This window comes from Phyllobates terribilis, unplaced genomic scaffold (assembly GCF_046119375.1).
Source record: "Phyllobates terribilis strain yellow unplaced genomic scaffold, ASM4611937v1 Scaffold_1__5_contigs__length_1240528914, whole genome shotgun sequence".
Classification (NCBI taxonomy): Eukaryota; Metazoa; Chordata; class Amphibia; order Anura; family Dendrobatidae; genus Phyllobates; species Phyllobates terribilis.
In genome coordinates, this window is record NW_027362761.1 from 251392588 (window position 1) to 251411460 (window position 18873).

The 18873-nt window shown below is 40.4% G+C and overlaps 1 protein-coding gene across 2 annotated transcripts in view; it reads left to right on the forward strand.

Annotated features, from left to right (window-relative positions):
- The window catches only part of PNP (purine nucleoside phosphorylase), a 40203-nt gene extending 23723 nt beyond the window's left edge, over nt 1–16480 (forward strand). For both annotated transcript variants that reach the window (XM_073671165.1, XM_073671164.1), the window contains exons 2-6: nt 11246–11415; nt 11882–11985; nt 13453–13628; nt 14283–14473; nt 15212–16480. In XM_073671165.1, coding sequence (XP_073527266.1) covers nt 11246–11415; nt 11882–11985; nt 13453–13628; nt 14283–14473; nt 15212–15429 — 859 coding nt within the window. In that variant the 3' untranslated portion in view covers nt 15430–16480. The remainder of the gene's footprint in view (nt 1–11245; nt 11416–11881; nt 11986–13452; nt 13629–14282; nt 14474–15211) is intronic.
- The last annotated feature ends 2393 nt before the right edge of the window (nt 16481–18873 follow it).

The window sequence follows — 18873 nt, forward strand, 5'->3', positions numbered from 1 at the left end:
TGTACACTTCCGAATAGGTGGAGACCTCTTACTTGGGCACATCATTCAGACTTTTTTTTTTACACACATAAAATTGCGTGTCATCAGTCTTTTTAGATCTGCGTTCAGCAGTGTTTGGTAAAAACTGACACTTACCATCAGTGATTTGATCATATGGATAAATAACTTGCAAAGCTTCTCCTATCCATTACAATGGTAATCATGGGCTGCACACTGATGCCATCTGTGTGCTGCCCGTGATTGGCACAGATTTACAGACTTGTATAGGTAATTTTTATCCATGACACTGGGGGGGGCAACACTGACATGTGAACAGGCCCATAGGCTAAAATGAGTACATGTTCTAGCCTTGAAAGCCACAGGTGGAAAAGGATAGATATATCTCTAACACCGGACGTCTGAGCCAGAGACAGCAGAAAATTCCCCACTTGCTTCATGAGTTCCTAAAACGTCACATGTGAGACAATGGAAGCTGTATTTCATTATGCGCTACCCGTAACCTACAAGAAAATGAGCGGGCAGTGTGGATGATGCAATTTCCTTAGTAATGTGGCAGTCTTGTGTTCCAGGATGTGGCAGCACTTATTCTGCCCACAGAGATACTTGGTAGTAACCAAGGTGGCACTCCTGCAGCATTACATATTCTGGTTGGCTAAGGGAGATGTCTATTGATCCACATCACACATCTTCATGTGACTGCTAGAAATACGGCGGTCCTCTGCAGGCCAGCTGTCACGTTCTCAGTCTTCCGGTAGTATGTGACGTGCACAAGGTTATATCTGGCGTTCTTTCAGTTAATGACTCATTTCTTCTCTGACATGTGATATGAACTAATTTTATTACATTACTGTAAATTCTGGGATGTCACAAGGAACTGAATGCAAATCAGTTGTATTATTTATCATCCCTTATCATTTATGACTGGCAAATAAAACCTTATTTTCTTCATGGGAAACTGGAGCTGCTCTCATTGGAGGGATGGGGGAATGTACCGCTATTTAGTCATAGTTTATTCCAGCATTTGCCAGCTCTATTCTTCCACGTCATAAAGAGATTCTCTGCTATCCTCCTAGGAGTCATTATAATTTTTGGTTAAAAAAAAGAAAGTGAATCCCATCCTTAGGAAACAACCAATACTGAATGACCATAATGGGCTGTGCTGCTTTTTCTGTGGACCATAGGAATGTGTCCTTTTCCTACAAATCTAGCACCTGAACAGGAAACTTGCCTCAAAATACTTATATTTTTTTTTTGTACACTTTAACCCCTTAAACCAGGCCTAAAAGGGCCTTAACAACCCACCAGTTGTGTCTTTCATTTGTCTGTCTGCTTTTTTTTCTGCCATAACTCTTCATTCTTGTTTCATTTTTTTAAACTTTGCTGCATGAGACTGTTTAACGTGCAGAAAAATGTAAAATATGTATAAATCATTTTTTATTTTATTTTTTTTAGTACTGCTTTAGGGTATATATAAATTACTGTGTAACTTTTACATATTACCTTTGTGTGTGTGTGTATGTATATGTGTATATATATATATATATATATATCTCATACAGAATTTGTTCCTCTAGAGATCTCTGGCAAACTCTCTCCCCCCACTGTATTTGGGGCATCCATTAGTGTCCCAGTGATCACCAGGACCCGCAAACATTGGCACTGCTACTGCTTCTATGTATTACATAGTGTTCATTCAGCACACTGTACCCAGTGAAATGGGAGACAGGAGAGGTAATAATACACTTCTATTTTCTCCCAGGGTCCCTGGTTGTCTCTAGTCAGAGACCCAATTAGTTCCTGGTAGATCTCAAGAGCTTTAACCCCATGTTATGAATTTAGAAAAGCCTAGCACATTGCACCATTCATCTATGGCACTTGGTCCTTTTGAGGATAAAGGGCACTAGATCCATGTTGCTTGAAGCACAGTCAGTGTAAATCAGAGCATGGGTGCACAATTGCAGCCAGGTAATGTCTCGTGCTGAAACGCTGTGGTGTTTCAGAAAAAAAGTATAAAAGTCGTCTGGGGACCATAAGGTACTTGGTTAGTCACGTTTCTCCTTATCAGGCTGGCCTCTCCCCACCCTTCTCCAGGTGACTGACAGGTCTGTCTCATGTGAACTTGTCGGCACATTTTTTTACCAATGGAAGTAGCGATATGACAATTTAGCGGCTGATGGAGATCAGATGTGTCAGTCTGGAGAAATGTAGTGTAGAAGCCATATATACGAATCTGGGTAGGAGTGAACTGGGGGAATGTCAATGTACTGAGACTGCTTTTTTTTCCAAATGCATTGACACATCTTAGGTGTACGGAGATGTCGCAGTCTCCCGTCCTGAAATATTTCTTGAAAGATCCTGCCAACATACAGTACAGACCAAAAGTTTGGACACACCTTCTCATTTTAAAGATTTTTCTGTATTTTCATGACCATGAAAATTGTACATTCACACTGAAGGCATCAAAACTATGAATTAACACATGTGGAATTATATACTTAACAAAAAAGTGTGAAACAACTGAAAATATGTCTTATATTCTAGGTTCTTCAAAGTAGCCACCTTTTGCTTTGATGACTGCTTTGCACACTCTTGGCATTCTCTTGATGAGCTTCAAGAGGTAGTCACCAGAAATGGTGTTCCAACAATCTTGAAGGAGTTCCCAGAGATGCTTAGCACTTGTTGGCCCTTTTTGCCTTCACTCTGCGGTCCAGCTCACCCCAAACCATCTCGATTGGGTTCAGGTCTGGTGACTGTGGAGGTCAGGTCATCTGGCGTAGCACCCAATCACTCTCCTTCTTGGTCAAATAGCCCTTACACCACCTGGAGGTGTGTTTGGGGTCATTGTCCTGTTGAAAAAAAAATGATGGTCCAACTAAACGAAAACCGGATGGAATGGCATGCCGCTGCAAGATGCTGTGGTAGCCATGCTGGTTCAGTATGCCTTCAATTTTGAATAAATACCCAACAGTGTCACCAGCAAAGCACCCCCACACAATCACACCTCCTCCTCCATGCTTCACGGTGGGAACCAGGCATGTAGAGTCCATCCGTTCACCTTTTCTGCGTCGCACAAAGACACGGTGGTTGGAACCAAAGATCTCAAATTTGGACTCATCAGACCAAAGCACAGATTTCCACTGGTCTAATGTCCATTCCTTGTGTTCTTTAGCCCAAACAAGTCTCTTCTGCTTGTTGCCTGTCCTTAGCAGTGGTTTCCTAGCAGCTATTTTACCATGAAGGCCTGCTGCACAAAGTCTCCTCTTAACAGTTGTTGAAGAGATGTGTCTGCTGCTAGAACTCTGTGTGGCATTGACCTGGTCTCTAATCTGAGCTGCTGTTAACCTGCGATTTTTTTTTTTTTTTTTTTTTTTCAGACTGATTGACCTTCATTTCTTAAAGTAATGATGGCCACTCATTTTTCTTTACTTGGCTGCTTTTTTCTTTCCATAATACAAATTCTAACAGTCTATTCAGTAGGACTCTCAGCTGTGTATCCACCAGACTTCTGCACAACACAACTGATGGTCCCAACACCATTTATAAAGCAAGAAATCCCACTTATTAAACTTGACAGGGCACACCTGTGAAGTGAAAACCATTTCCGGTGACTACATCTTGAAGCTCATCAAGAGTGTGCAAAGCAGTCATCAAAGCAAAAGGTGGCTACTTTGTAGAACCTAGAATATAAGACATATTTTCAGTTGTTTCACACTTTTTTGTAAAGTATATAATTCCACATGTGTTATTTCATAGTTTTGATGCCTTCAGTGTGAATGTACAATTTTCAAAGTCATGAAAATACATAAAATCTTTAAAAGAGAAGGTGTATCCAAACTTTTGGTCTGTACTGTACCTCCAATTTAAAAGAAGATGTTAATAGAGCCTTAGTTAAAAAAATAACATGTTGACATTCATGTTCTCCTTAGCAGCTTTTATGGGGGCATACTTTGATACTATGAAACTTTGCATGGGATCATTGGTGCCCGGACCTTAGATTGTTGCGTCTTATGGTGCTGTTCAATATCCACTGGTTACAAGACTAAATTCTGAATGATCTTTTTGAAAACTAGTTAGTCTGGATAGTTTTCCCCAAGGCTCTCTATTGAAATTCATGACAAACCTAAAGGAAGCAAAGTGCCTGTCTGGTCAGTCAGCTATAGCCATCAGTCACATCATGAATAGGGTTTTTCTCTTTTTAATATACAGTGTGCCTCAACACTACGTGTCATATCTGAAGATAGGTTGTGACCAACAATAAGGTAAATAGTTCTGCCATAAAATATTCAGTATTGCTCCTGATCGTGTATTTGGGATGTCAAGTCCTATAGGTTAATGACCTGTCTGTTTGGTTGGCACACATTCATGCTTGTACAGCCTGGCTATAAGCAAATTTAGAGGTCCTCTATATAGCAGTTGTGCATTTTTTTTTTTTTTTCCTAGTATAGATTAACATCGTCGATTCACATGAATGTCATGTTGCTCTGTTCTACAGAATTCCACCCCTGTCACGCTATTCAGGGTTTCTGTCTCTACACCATGTGTCATGCACCTGACAGCTCAGCTTTTAAAGCTCGCTGGATAGGAAACTTCCTATTTATTAGCTCAGGGCTGTGGAGTCGGTGAGCCAAACCGGACTCCTAACTCCACTACTCTGACTCCAGAGCACGGCCTCACTACTGAGCGTGTACACAAAGTGCAGCACAGATTCATCTCAACTAAAAGCCTGGATCAGGAATAGAACAGACATTTATAGGACATTTCACAACTTTCCTAAGTTCTTCTGAAAACATTTACAGCATATACTGCATTGAACTATTTTACCCAATTTATTATATATTGTTGGAGTCGGTCTGTTTTATACTGACTCTGACTCCACCAAAATAGACAGACTGACTCTACAGCCCTGGCTAACAATGTACAAGTCATGAGATGTGGTGGTGGGTTTTTTTTTTGTTTTTTTTTTTTATTACATTGTTTTTTAGAAATTTTGCAGATACCTCTTTATGGAGCAATTACATTTCTTTATCCATACAAGATGGTACTGACAGCAGCGCTTTATTTCAGTTGAATGTGCGTCTTTGCACACACATTCAATTGAAGTGTATTGCCACGCAGAGACCGGCTCTCAGCAATACCAATGCCAGCCGCCGGCCAATCAGAGGCCAGCAGCTGACATTGGCGTCCCGGTGCACGGTGTAAGACATCACTGCCATGCGCAGATGTCGGCTGCTAGCCTCTGATTGGCCGGCCGCTGGCATTGGTATTGCTGAGAGCTGGTCTCTGAGCGGCAATACCTCAGAGCGACTCCTGGACCAGGCGGGGATCGTCAAGTTGTCTATGGTCCCTGCGGCCTGCATATACAGAAAGGATGCTGAGGGAACGGAGGAACAGGTGAGGAGAATTATTATTTTTTTTTTTTTTCTCATGTATGTGAAGAACAGCACAATATGGAGACCAGGATAGGGGACATTACTAGAAGGTGTTTTTCCAGAATTACTGGTGCTAACTGTAAGACAATATTACTGTATGTGACCAATTGGGGGAAATCAAATTGTAAAAAAAAAAAAAAAAAAAAAAATTGAGCTGTGATCAGGCATCTGACCTGCCGCACCATCTTGTAATTGAGATAAAAAGTTCCTAGATCAGCAGATTGGTGCAGTTCCCATCAGGGGGACAACCACTGATCAGCAAGTTATCACCTGTGCTATGTATAGGTGGTAATGTGTTTTTAACCAGATAAACCCTTTAACTTTACCATCCCTTATAGGAAAAATGGAAAGGATTCACTACCTTTTGGCGCTTATTGTTATAGCGCCTCTGCAGTGGAGATTGACTATTGTTGACAGACAGCAGCCTGACTATATAGGTACTAGCTATTGAACCTGTTCTACACCCGGATGGCGAGCATTTTTATTGGTATGTGCTCCCCCATCTTTCCATCAATTAATTAAAAACAAAAAACAAAACAACAAAAAAAAAAAAACACGAGCCAACCCCCCCAGGCCTCTGGCCCAAACAGTTGCCGCACTCCTCCCCCGGCCGGTATGTGCCTAAGGTGCAGGAGATCACTGTATGCGTTCAGTGCTGACGCAGGGGCATTGCGTGTGCGCAGTCTGTAGAGGCTTCGGACAGAAGGACACATCCCTGGTTATATTATAGATAGGCTGTCCAAACAAAATAATGTGGTTTGTGAACACCATGTATATATTTGTAGGAAGTATAGTAAGCTAGTTAGTTAGCGGAAGAACAATGATTTTGTAATTTTAATGTATATTACAATTTATCAAATGCGTTGTATAAAATGGGGAGTTGTGCTACAGTCAGGGATAAAATCTATAATTTTTTTTTTTTTTTTTTTTTTTTTTACTTCCTGTTTGGCTTATGTATGTTTTCGTCTTAAGACGTGAAGTTTCCATGATTGTGTTATTATAGTTTTCAAGAACATTAAGTCCTGCGTGACTCAGCCCTAGTTAATGATCATCTGTATTTAGTGTCGCTCGAGTCTTGACTCTGAAGTTGAGTACATAATACATAGTACTAGGCAAAATAAACTTTAATGGACTTGCACCTATTTCAAAAAGGCAGTAGAAAGTGTTTGAAGAGTGACATCACCAAGTTTGAGCTATGACTAATATAGCAAGACACGAACCAGTGGGCAGCCCTGTACCGTATGTTCATGTCAGAATGCTGCACAGAGCTATTAAATATCTCCCATGTAAATGTAGCTGTGAGCCATGGTGACCTGTTATCATCACAAAAACAGTTCTTTGGACTTTTTTTTTTTTTTTTTTCTCATGCTTGCTCGTTTTAAACTGGGTTGTCCCATCCCGTTGAAAATCTGATCTCATACCTAATCTCATTTGTTATTCCTCTCCAGACTAGTAAGTACATGGGTGACTCATGTACTTAACATGGACTGATTTCATTTTCCCCAAACTAGAGAAAATATTGACTCAAATAGGATATTAGGAAGATGCATAAGGAGTAAAAGTGTATAGTTTGCCAACTATTTCAAGCATCACATACAATGTCTACTGTCAGAGTATTATTAGACCTTTAGAATGAGTCAACTTTTTTTTTTTTTTTTTTTTTTGCTCCCTTGACTAATTATCCAAAAATCAGATGGGCAATATTTTTACGGACATATTGCAAAACAAATGAATCTTAAAAATCATAAGGGATGTGTCTCGAACAATAATTGCCAGGGTTTGCTGTAAAGATTTAAGTGCCCTTATAATTACAAGTAAGGGTCCAGGTCCCACTCTGTGTGCGCACTCAGGCGAGAGGTCTTAACTTCTGTCGCCTGAGCTGCGCACCTCTGAGGAAGGGTAGGAGGTTTGACCAATTGGTGAAAAGCCCCCATTGATCTGCTTGTAATCATTTATAATATGAAAATGCTTTTCGAGCTGCACAACCATTTTAAAAGTCTGTTTCCCATTCAATATGCAATATAGCTCAACACCGGCTGTCCTATTTCAAACTGGCCTATAACCTAAAAAAAAAAAGATAAGGACCTCTGAGAAAGTGTCTAGCATGATCTCTGCTTGTCGGTGTTTGAGATGACTTGTGTGAGGAGCTGGCCACTGACTTTTTCCAGCACGGAGCACCGGTACGTCGGATCTTATTGTTTATTAGAGATTTGCTTCTTTGTCAGTGTAAGTGCACTAATTTCACCTAGAAAGTGTACAGCTTCAGGAATCAATGTTTACCTTCAGTGATAGTAAGCAGAGGCAGATGTGTGGGCTGGATCTCATGTATAAATAAGGCCTACATTAGCATTTCTGTCCTGCATCTGGTGGGGACATGTGTCTTTTGTTGTTCCTCATTCTTTGACCTAAAAGAAAATGTTTATGGGGGAGCGTGTGAACACTTCTGCCCATCCAGGGGGCTGATCCCAGGAGAGGGAGAACAATAAGCCACATATTAAGTGAGGAGTTGGTGCAGTGACTCCGAGGGGTGAGGGCCTGGTAGCACTGTATGGATGGCCTATGAAGATGGGTTGCCGGTTGGAGCTGAAAACACATGCAATGGTCGTGATATCGATTGTCTGGATGTGAGGAACAATCTTAAGGATTGTTGCCAGCTGGAGCAGGATATGTGCTACTGTCATGGTATGGAGCATGGACTGTGACTACAGACTATACTGGTGGGAGATACAAAAGTTGGGAGACAGTGGGTATCTCCTGGTATGGGGGCAGAGAACTATTGGCTGCAGGATAGGATCTTGAGGACTGGAGAAACTCCATTGTGACCATCTACCCTGAATTGCTGTAAAGAATAAAAATAGTTGCATTGTTAACCTGCCTGGGTGATTATTACAACCCACAACCTCAGATCTTCACAACTAGTCTATTGAGCAAATTCACACTTGTACAGACTGGCTATAAACTAAGTTTTGAGGCTATATTCATAGCTGTTTTACATTTATCTCAGTACAGTGTAACTCAAGGATCTGATTTTCATGAATGTCATATTGTGCTGCTCTACAGAATTCCACCAATGGCCCTCCCTTTTCAGAGAGGCATAGAAAGGGTTCATTGTGTACCAAGGATTATTTTGTTATGGCTGGTTCATACTTGGATTAATTTATGAGCTTGCAGATCCTGAGTATACCATACAGCACGTTATTGGAAAAAGCACAACTGCTTTATATTCTGATACAAAGTGTCACTGAAGGAGATTTTCTTGCTTATTCAAAGCTCCAACAATAAGATAAGTAGCAGTAGCTATTACATGGTGGTGCTCTTAATTTGTGAGTCCTAATACTTGCATGTGCGTTCAGCAATCAAATACAAGCCAAACCATTATAAATTATAATCACCTGTCAAAAGTGCCCCAGGCAGAAATTGTCCCTTTCAGTGTCTGTTAATGTTTTTTTTAAAAAAAAAAATCTCTCAAATACCTGCATTTGAATCTTCTTTATGGTGGCACCACTTCTGTCGCAGGTCTGTAGCTTAACCTTTTCCAGAAAACCATAATAGAAATGCCCCATTCAAGCAAGACTGGTCAGTTATTGACTTTTATACTAAAATGCTCCAAAGTTTGGAGGAGACTCTCCTAATCTGCCAGGAGATCCCACTGTATTTGGGACACTCCAGAACAATCAGCAGGTTTTGAAACATGTGTCAATAGCATCTGGGACATGGGTCTTTTAGTTTGGTGCAAGACAGTAACACATTCATACGTTTTATGACCTTTTTTTTTTGTAAACCTGATAAAACCTAATTAAATTCTCTAAAATCAAATCTGTAGAGCTAGGACATATGAAGGGTGGCTTCAAAACGGAGTTAACCCCTGGGTCTGCCATATTGCTTGTCAACTTGTAATACTGGAAATGCATTTAAGAGGTTTATTAAAGTTCAAATGTAATCTGTAAAGAAAGCTATTTGTCTTCAATTGCATGTTTGTTCTTTGTTTTTTGTTTTTTTTAACTGTAATCTCAACAAAACTTGATCTATGGCTACATAATGCCTGACTTCACAAGAACACGAGGATTATAACATTATTCTGAAAACTGAGTGAGGCAATTCGAAGAATGGAAGTGAACATCTGATACTTTAAGGGGACCTGTCACCAAATCTAAAGCAGCCAGGTTGTGCTCTTATATTATTTTCGCTGCTCCCCTGAGTACTTTTTACAAGAAAATTTGAGTATCTCTGAGGTATTCACTTCCATTCTGCAAATAGCCTCACTCAGTTTTGAGAATAATGTTCGAATCCTTATGTTGCTGTGTAACCAGAGATCAGTCTGTCCTGTGCAATCCTATTAGGGTAATAACTTAAAGCCAATAAACCATTCACATGTATAGTCACATACACATAGAGGGTCCTATTACATAGCAAAGGCCTTAGTGGCCTATTGCTACAGCTGGTTTCATACATCACGGGTACCTCTGATGCTTCTAATGCATTTACTGTTCGGATACATGATTCCAAATGGCTGAATAGAACTCTGCTTTCCTGGAAGTTATTTTATGGGGGCTCTGTCTGTGTTTTATTACACCCAGGGGGTCTTTTTTTTTTTTTTTTTTTTTTTTGTGCAGACTTTCCCCATAGTTGGTTAACCTGCAGGTAAAAAAAAAAAAAAAAAAAAAAAAAGGCTTGTGCGTTTCCACCAAGCAGCTTTATTTAAAATGACATGCCAAAATGACAGAAAAAGCACTTAAAAAACGCAATGAAAAGAATGCAAACATAATTTACTTACCGTATTTTTCGAACTATAAGACTAATTTTTTAACGAGAAACTCTTTTTTTTAAAAAGGTGTGTGCGTCTTCTAGTCCGGAGGCAGCTTTCTGTGATGGAAGAGAACGCTGACACATGTTCTCCCTGATCAGAGACAGATTCTGTGTCTCCTCCTGTTCTGCGCTAATCTATGTCGGGGTTCCCCAACTCCAGTCCTCAAGGCCCACCAACAGGTCATGTTTTCAGGATTTCCTTAGTATTGCACAGGTGATAATTCCATCATCAGCACAGGCAATAGTTACATCACCTGTGCAATACTAAGGAAATCCTGAAAACATGACCTGTTGGTGGGCCTTGAGGACTGGAGTTGGGGAACCCTGATCTATGTGATAGGTGCAGGGCAGGAGAGGAAGCAAAGGCTGCAGGTGCTGAGTAGCGGCAGGACCTTCTGCCACAGTAACTACAGGACCTTTCAGGTCATGTGACTGATCGCATGACTTAATCAAGTGGAAGGTCCTGACAATGCTCAACTCTAGCCGCCTCTGTACAGGTCCAGATCAGGAACTGCAGAATGTAGTAATGTATGTGCATGTAGCAAAGCTGTGTGTGTGTATATAACACTTTTAGAGAGACTCTAACAATAGATGTATTACCTCCCTATTCAACCCTAGTACATTACAGTTGGTGATAATGACCCCTCCACTTTACACCACCAAGGAAGTTTTAATAGGAAAAAATGTTTTTCCTATTTTCTGCTGTCTAAACCTGGGGTGCGTCTTATAGTCCAAAAAATACAGCAGTAGATAAAGAAAAAGTGCAACAATAAACGCTCACCATTGGAACGTAGCCTAAAGGAGCAAGCAATCAAATTTGCCATGTTGATTCTAAAGAAGTCCCTATCACAAAGCTTTAGATATAAGAAATTCTCATCTAATTTGTTATAAGTGCACTTTTGGCAACACTGAGTCACCCATGTAATATTTAAAAAAAAAAAAAAAAAAAAAAGTTTTTTTTCTTCTAGATTTTGGCTTTTTTGACAAGCATTTATTTGCTGTGTTTTTAGGTACACTTATGAAGAATACAAGCAGACTGCAGACTGGCTCATGTCCAAGACAGAACATCGTCCTTCAGTGGCCATTGTATGTGGCTCTGGGCTTGGAGCTCTGGGTGAACTCTTAAAAGATCAGATGGCTTTCAATTATGGGGACATCCCAAACTTCCCACACAGTACAGGTATGGAAAATTGAATTAATAGTATAAGGGCTTGCTGCCACTTGCGATTAAATCGGACGAATGCAATCCGATGAGTAGGATTGCATTCGGTCCAATGTTAATAATTCTGTGTTCATATGCTTTTTTTTTTTTTTTTTTTTTTTGTTTAATTCCCCACCATACCGCCTTTCTGGCAAAGGTGGAGCTGGAGAAATTATTTTCTGTCTCTTGTGCTGCGATTCTCTCATGAGAGAGGAGCAGGAGCCGAGTGTCATTAGCATATGCTCGCACATCAGATGTGATACGTTAGTGTCTCTGGAGTAAGGTTTATGATCTCCAAATTGCAATTTTTTTTTTTTTTTTTTTTCTGAGATTAAGTGCAAAGGATCATACAATTCTATCCTCTGCCATGCGCACACACAGCATTCTTTGTAGTGGTGCCAATCTACAGTTTTGCTGATTTCTGTTCTGTTCCTGAATTTTGCAGTTCCTGGACATGCTGGTCGTCTTATATTTGGAAACTTGAATGGGAAGCCATGTGTTTGTATGCAAGGACGTTTTCATTTCTATGAGGGTTACCCACTGTGGAAGGTGAGAACAATATATATTGTATACAATACAACCAATAGTGGGATAAAACAATTGCTCAGATATTATGGTTATCCACCTGTTCTCCGTAATTTAGCAAATTGCTTGGAGACTGTTAGCAGGAATACCAGATAAATTTAAAGGGATATTCCCATCTCCATGATCCTATGCCAATATATAGTTGGTGTAATAACTGTATTAGCAAATACCACCAATTAGAAATGTAGTCTAGTTCTTCTGGTAAGCTATGTTGCTTACCCCATGTGCAGGCATTGCAGTAGTTTAGGTATCTCTGGTTATGACCACTCCTATAGTGACTGTTAATTTTTAGTGGTCGTAACCATGGATACCTAACAGGGCTGTGGAGTTGGAGTCTGTATAAAATGGACTGACTCCGATTCCTAAAATATGTAATAAATTGGTGCAGTAGTACAATGCCGGATGTGCTGTAATTTTAGCAGAAGTATTTAGTAAAGTTATGAAATGTCCTATTCCTGATCTAAGGATCTCTGCTGTTAGTTGAGATGAATCTGTGCTGCACTTTATGTACACGCTCAGTAGTGAGGCCGGGCTGTGGAGTCAGGAGTCAGGGAAATTGACAAGTCTGAGCCGGTGGTTTGGCTTGCCAACTCCACAACCCTGATGCCTACGCTACTGCAATGCCTGCCCATGGGGTAAGCAACATGGCTTATCAGAAGAGCTATGCTAAACTTCTAATTGGAGGTATTTACAAATATTAAATAGACTACCTATTTCTCATGTACAGCACCATGGAATCAATGGTGCTATATAAATCATTTATATACATGATAGGTTATGGATGGCCTATATATATATATCTTTCTCCTACGTACATCTCTGTACTAATCTCCCTATATATATTCCCTTACGTAATCTTCGGTCCTCCCAAGACCTCCTTCTCTCCTCCACACTCATTCGTTCCTCACCCAATCGCCTCCAAGATTTCTCCTGAATATCTCCCATGCTATGGAATTCTGTGCCTCAACACATCCAATTAGCCTCCACATTTGGATCCTTCAGATGGAATCTAAAAACCCATCTCTTCAAACAAGCTTACAGCCTGCCATGACCTTGCCTGCAGCCACCTCAACACCACCGAAGCTACTGCAACCCCCCAACCTACTGTCTCCTTCCCCATTCCTGTAGAATGTAGGCCCACAAGGGCAGGGTCCTCTTCCCTCTGTACCAGTCTATCATTGTTAGTTTGTTTACTGTAAGTGATATCTGTATTTTGTATGTAACCCCTTCTTATGTACAGTGCCATGGAATCAATGCGTTATATATAAATAAATAATAATATTGGGATAGAATTCTGGGGATGGGAATGCTGAATGTTGGCACAAACATGGAGCAATGGTTATGATTTATGGTTCTCACAATCATGTTTCTAGAACAAAACTAACGTTCGGTTGTAACATTTGTTCTTTTTTTTTCTTTCCTCTTTACCAGGTTACATTTCCAATAAGGGTTTTCCACCTGATTGGAGTTGAAACACTAATTGTCACTAATGCTGCTGGAGGATTGAACCAAGATTATAACATTGGGGACATAATGGTGATAATGGATCACATAAATATGCCAGGATTTGCAGGACAAAATCCACTCATTGGTCCTAATGAGGAAAGGTGAGCATTTTTAATTATTACATTGACATTATGTTTAAAAGGCAAATTGTCTGTTGTAATTAGATTAATAATGGTGTTACCGCCATATGATAACCCCTGTTTAAAGGACTTGGGGTCTGGCTTTTGAAAAAGCCACTCCCAGCATATACAAAGGGAAATTTAGTATACATGGTTCCTAATAAGATGAATGCAAGACCATGTAATATGATGTCTATATAGCCTAATAGAGCATATGTGGAGAGGGCTGGGTTAGTCTTATTGAGACAACCCACTTAAGTGTAGCTTGTGACTAATAAACGTATTTCAGCTGTCCTATTAAACGCCGAAGAATTAGAAGAGATTAAAAAAATCTACCTGCCAGAATTGGTGTTTTGTTTTTTTGGGTCATAGCAGTTCCCTAAAAAATACAGTATAAACATTCTAATGGCTTTTTTATTGTATGTATCCAAAAAATGGTATCAATACAAATTTCAGTTCCTTAGAAATGCTTAGAAAAAACATTCAATAAATGCATACTCAAAAAAATGGTGCCATTGAATAATGCAAATTATCCCCAAACAAGAGTCCTGCATGCCATAAATCCAGAATAACATTGTTGCTTAACATGTAATCATTTGTTTCTTCCTTAATAACAACCGATGGTCTTTTACAAAGGTTTGGCCCTCGGTTTCCCCCTATGTCTGATGCTTATGACAAGGACTTGAGGAAGCTGGCTTTGGCTATTGGGCAAGAGCTGGGATTCTCAGAGAAGATGAGGGAAGGAGTATATTGTAGCCTTGGAGGACCTAATTTTGAGACCATTGCTGAATGTAAATTTCTGAATTGCCTTGGAGCTGATGCAGTTGGTATGTAAAATTAAACTTTAAGTATATATACCTTTCTGTAGCGAGCGAGAATGAAATATATGTATACAGTATAAAGTGTGAAGTCCACATTTTATATAGAACTTATGGGAATAGTCTTATGTCAGATACTCTCCCTGCTGAAGTGTATGCCTGGCCCAGAAAACTAATTGAATAAAATATTTATACCACTATGCCTAATAATGTAATCTACTACTGTTACCGTGCCCCTGAATGAATGAATGAATGAATGAATGAATGAATGAATGAATTAAAAAAAAAAAAAAAAAAAAAAAAACACCTCCCCTCTCAGCCTACACTCCCACAGTCTTCCAGCAACTCTTCTACAGAGCTTCCTGCACCACCACTTCTTTATTCAGTTTGTACTTGTGGATACAAATACACAGATGCAGTGATCCAGTACAAGAAGTGAAGATTGGATCACTGCTCAGATGTGTGAAAAGATAAAAATCCAGCAGGATATCTTGGGTGGGGAGACTTGGTTTAGGGGGGAGTCCAGACCCTTCATTTTGGCCATTGGTGTATTCCTGATCACAACTGTTCAGGCTGCAACCACTGTAGGTGGAGCTATAGAAATGACAAAAAGCTGAGCTACCCTATTTTTGCAAATCCCTTTGAAATGAATAGGAGCTATAGAAACTGCATAGCTTTAAAAGCTCCACTACAAATGTGTTATTTTACATTGAAAATGCATTTACCTATTGTCTTCTTTTTATCAAGGGATGAGTACGGTTCCTGAAGTAATTGTGGCGAGACATTGTGGTTTAAAGGTTTTGGGCATGTCCCTCATTACAAACAAAGCAGTGATGGACTACAACAGTGAAGCCACTGCTAACCATGAAGAAGTGCTAAAAGCTGGAAAAGACAGTGCCAGATACCTGGAGAAGATGGTGACTCTCCTGCTGAAGCGCCTTGAGCTGAACAATAATGTGTTCTAGAAAGGGTGTACTGGAAGGTTGGAGGAGGCACTACCACTCCATCTTGGCTACTCCATTTAGAATTATTGGCCATTGCCAAGTAAAGTTAACCTCTTAGCTGTGCATAGTGTTTTTCTACCTATAGGGGAACCTATCAGCACAGTTCTCTACACATTTCTGTACCTGCCGGCTATGTAGAGAACCAGATCGCATTCCTCAGTTATATTCTCACAACTCATTCCTCTTCAGCTCTCAGTTCCCTCTATCCCTCTTGTAGATATCTGTATGAGCGTATTAATTTTATGACCGTGTATGAGCTGACCTCTCATTGTACCTTTTTACAATATCATTGTTACACTGAAGGTTAATATTTTATCATTATAAATACTATTTATTATGTAGAGCCTTTTTGAGTAAATGTTACATTTTTTTTTCTACAATCCTCACTAAATTATGAACATCTACAATGGTTTGGTTATGAATAACAATGGAGACTTGAATTTCATGTGATAAGACAGACAATGTAATACTTTTTACTACTTGTGAACATATAACATACCTAAGGGTTTTAGACAGACTGTTATGGTATTGTATTGCTTCTAATATAAATTGACTGTACTCTTCCATACATGGGTACCTTGTGTATTTCATTATGGTACACTTACAGAACATTAAGTGATCTATACCTACTGTGGCCCTAAGGCCACGGCCCCACTATCAGTATTTGGTCAGTATTTTTTCTCAGGAGTGGGAGCCAAAACCAGGTGAGGAACAATCAGAGAAAAGGTATAAAAGAAACAAGTCACTAATTCTGCATTTATCACCATCTCCTGAGAAAAAATACTGATAATGGGGCTGTGGCCTAAAAGTACTTGTACGTTCTGGGGTATTTCCTGTAGAGTTGAATGGGTCCAATAATGGTTTCCACCCACGCACAGTTGTTTGTTTACAAAATGTACTTATGATCTGGCCTTTTTATTAAATTCTTGTATGAATATAGTCCTTAAATACAAGAGTGTAAACCTGTGCTGAGGGACACTTAAGTTTTTTTTTTTTTTTTTTTTTTTCTAATGACATTATGAAGAAAAGCCATTTGTTCACCTATTCAGAGTACTGTAGCTGTGTCATTGAATCACTCCCGCAGTCTGTACTGAGACAGATTTATAGAGGGTTTAGCTCTGTGTAAGACATTTTCTAGTTTTTGTGTAATATAAGAAATGTTTAACATTCCTTCTGCATCTGAAATACTAGATACCTCTATCCTTTGTATATAACTTAAAAAGCTTAAATAAAATGGCGATGGACAACGGATGCCTTCTGTTTTTATTTAGTTGTATAGCTAACTGAATGGCCTCAGTGTTATTGATTTATAGGTAAAGCCACAACACTCTTCAATTCAATTGGGCAGCTCGGTGGTTAGCACTGAAGCCTTGCAGCGCTGGGGTCCTGGGTTCAAATCCCATCAAGGACAACATCTGCAAAGAGTTTAAGTTCTCCCCGTGTTTGCGTGGGTTTCCTCCCACACTGCTGATAATGTCTGTAAAGCACTGTGAAATTATTGGCGCTATATAAGTGCGTTAAATTGTGGGCTTCAGACTTTATTAACCAATTGTCTTCACAGCTTTTAACTTGCAATATAGACTACCTATCCAAGGTCTATGTTGCAGGCTGCACTAAACTAGGCAGCATCCTGCTTCAGCTGCTGTGTTCAGTGTGGGAGTGAGTGTCTTAGGGTGCGCTTCTGTGCTGAAAATGTTTAAGGCTGCGTGCCCACTATGCGTTTTTGCCGTGGAATTTCCGCAGTGAAAACACTTGGTAATACGTGTCCCATGATTCCCCCCCCCCCCCCAATGATCCGCATGTGCTGTGCACATGCTGCCGAAATTTCCGCTGCGGATTATCATTGCGGAAAAATCCGCAGCGTGTCTTTTCATTTTGCGGAAATGCGGCATAATTGCCACCATTGAATCGCATAATATCCGCATGACCACATGTACAGATGCGAATATTAAGCCATTCAATGCGCAGATGGTACCCGGGTCTGGAGAAGAGGAGACTCTCCTCCAGACCCGGGTATCATAGTACCTAATAGTTAAAAAAAGAATTTAAAATAAAACATTATACTCTCCTTCTAATGGCCCCTGGTCTCCTGCACGGTGCGTCCGGTGTCTTCGGCGGCTCGTGGTGGTGTAAAAAGAACCTTTCATGATGTCATTTAGTCGCGTGACCTGTCTCATGACTAAATGATGTCATGAAAGGTCCTTTAAACACCACCACGAGCCGCCGGAGAAGGAGACTGGGGGCCATCAGAAGGGGAGTATAAATTTTTTTTTTTTATTTTTACTATTGATGCTGCATTTGCAGCATCGTAACTTGGTCACACTATATAAATCCATGCCGGTTGCATGGATTTATATAGTGTGACCAAGTTGTCAAGCACTTTTCCAAGTGATGCTAAAATCGCTTGGAAAAGCGCTTGATAAGCCGCATGCAAAAATGCTTGACAAACACTTCTACCTGGCAGGAAAAACACATGTGAAACTTGCATGCATTTTTCCTGCCAGGGAGATGCAGAAAAAAACCGGAGCATTTCTGCTTCATGGGCACTTGGACTAAAAAAAGAAGCGGCACGCTACTTAGAGGTCGTCCACTATATTGTGTAATATGCCCATCAATTTACACCATTTTTGAATAAGTTTTTTTGTAAATACATACTGCTGCTTACAGGCACATATGGCAGCGCTATAGCCGCTCGCTCAGTCCGCATCACATAACCTGGCTGCCGCCACCGCTGATGTCCAGTTCCGGACTTCCTTGATTCACCCAGGCATGACCTAGTCGTATGAAACAGCCCCCTCCCGATTTACTGGGCTGTGGGTGGCGTTTCACCGCACTATTAGTCATAGGTGAAAGCGGAGGAGAGGGGGAAAGTGCACGCTGGAGCTGGATACTGGGCTGTGACTTGCGGTGAATCGCCGTCTACAGCCCAGTCAATTGGGGGAGACTGGGTGCATGTGACTGGTTCATGCCTGGTTGAATCAAGGAAGTCCAGAAGTTGATGTGATGTCAGCAGCGGCTGCTACCGGGGTCACGTGATGCGGACTGAGTGAGCAGTGATGGTGCCACTCACAGGCACATGGCATCAGAATGTATTTACAAAAAATATTTATTTAAAAGGTGTATGTAAAGATGTGCGGTTGTGGATTTTAATAATCACCTAGGCAGGTTATTGATGCAAATAGTTTTATGCCTTCCGACATCGGTGAACAGTAATTCCAGGTAAATGTCCAACAGGCAATTCTTAGTCCTCGATTATTATTTTTTTTTTTTCTCCAACCTGGTATCAGTAGTTCCACTGTCCCCCAACTTTTGGTTGGCCCACAGCTTTTTGTATCTCCCGCAGGTATTTTGGCAGTCACAGCATATGCTCCTTCGGTTGATGGATATCACGACCGCAGCCCGTGA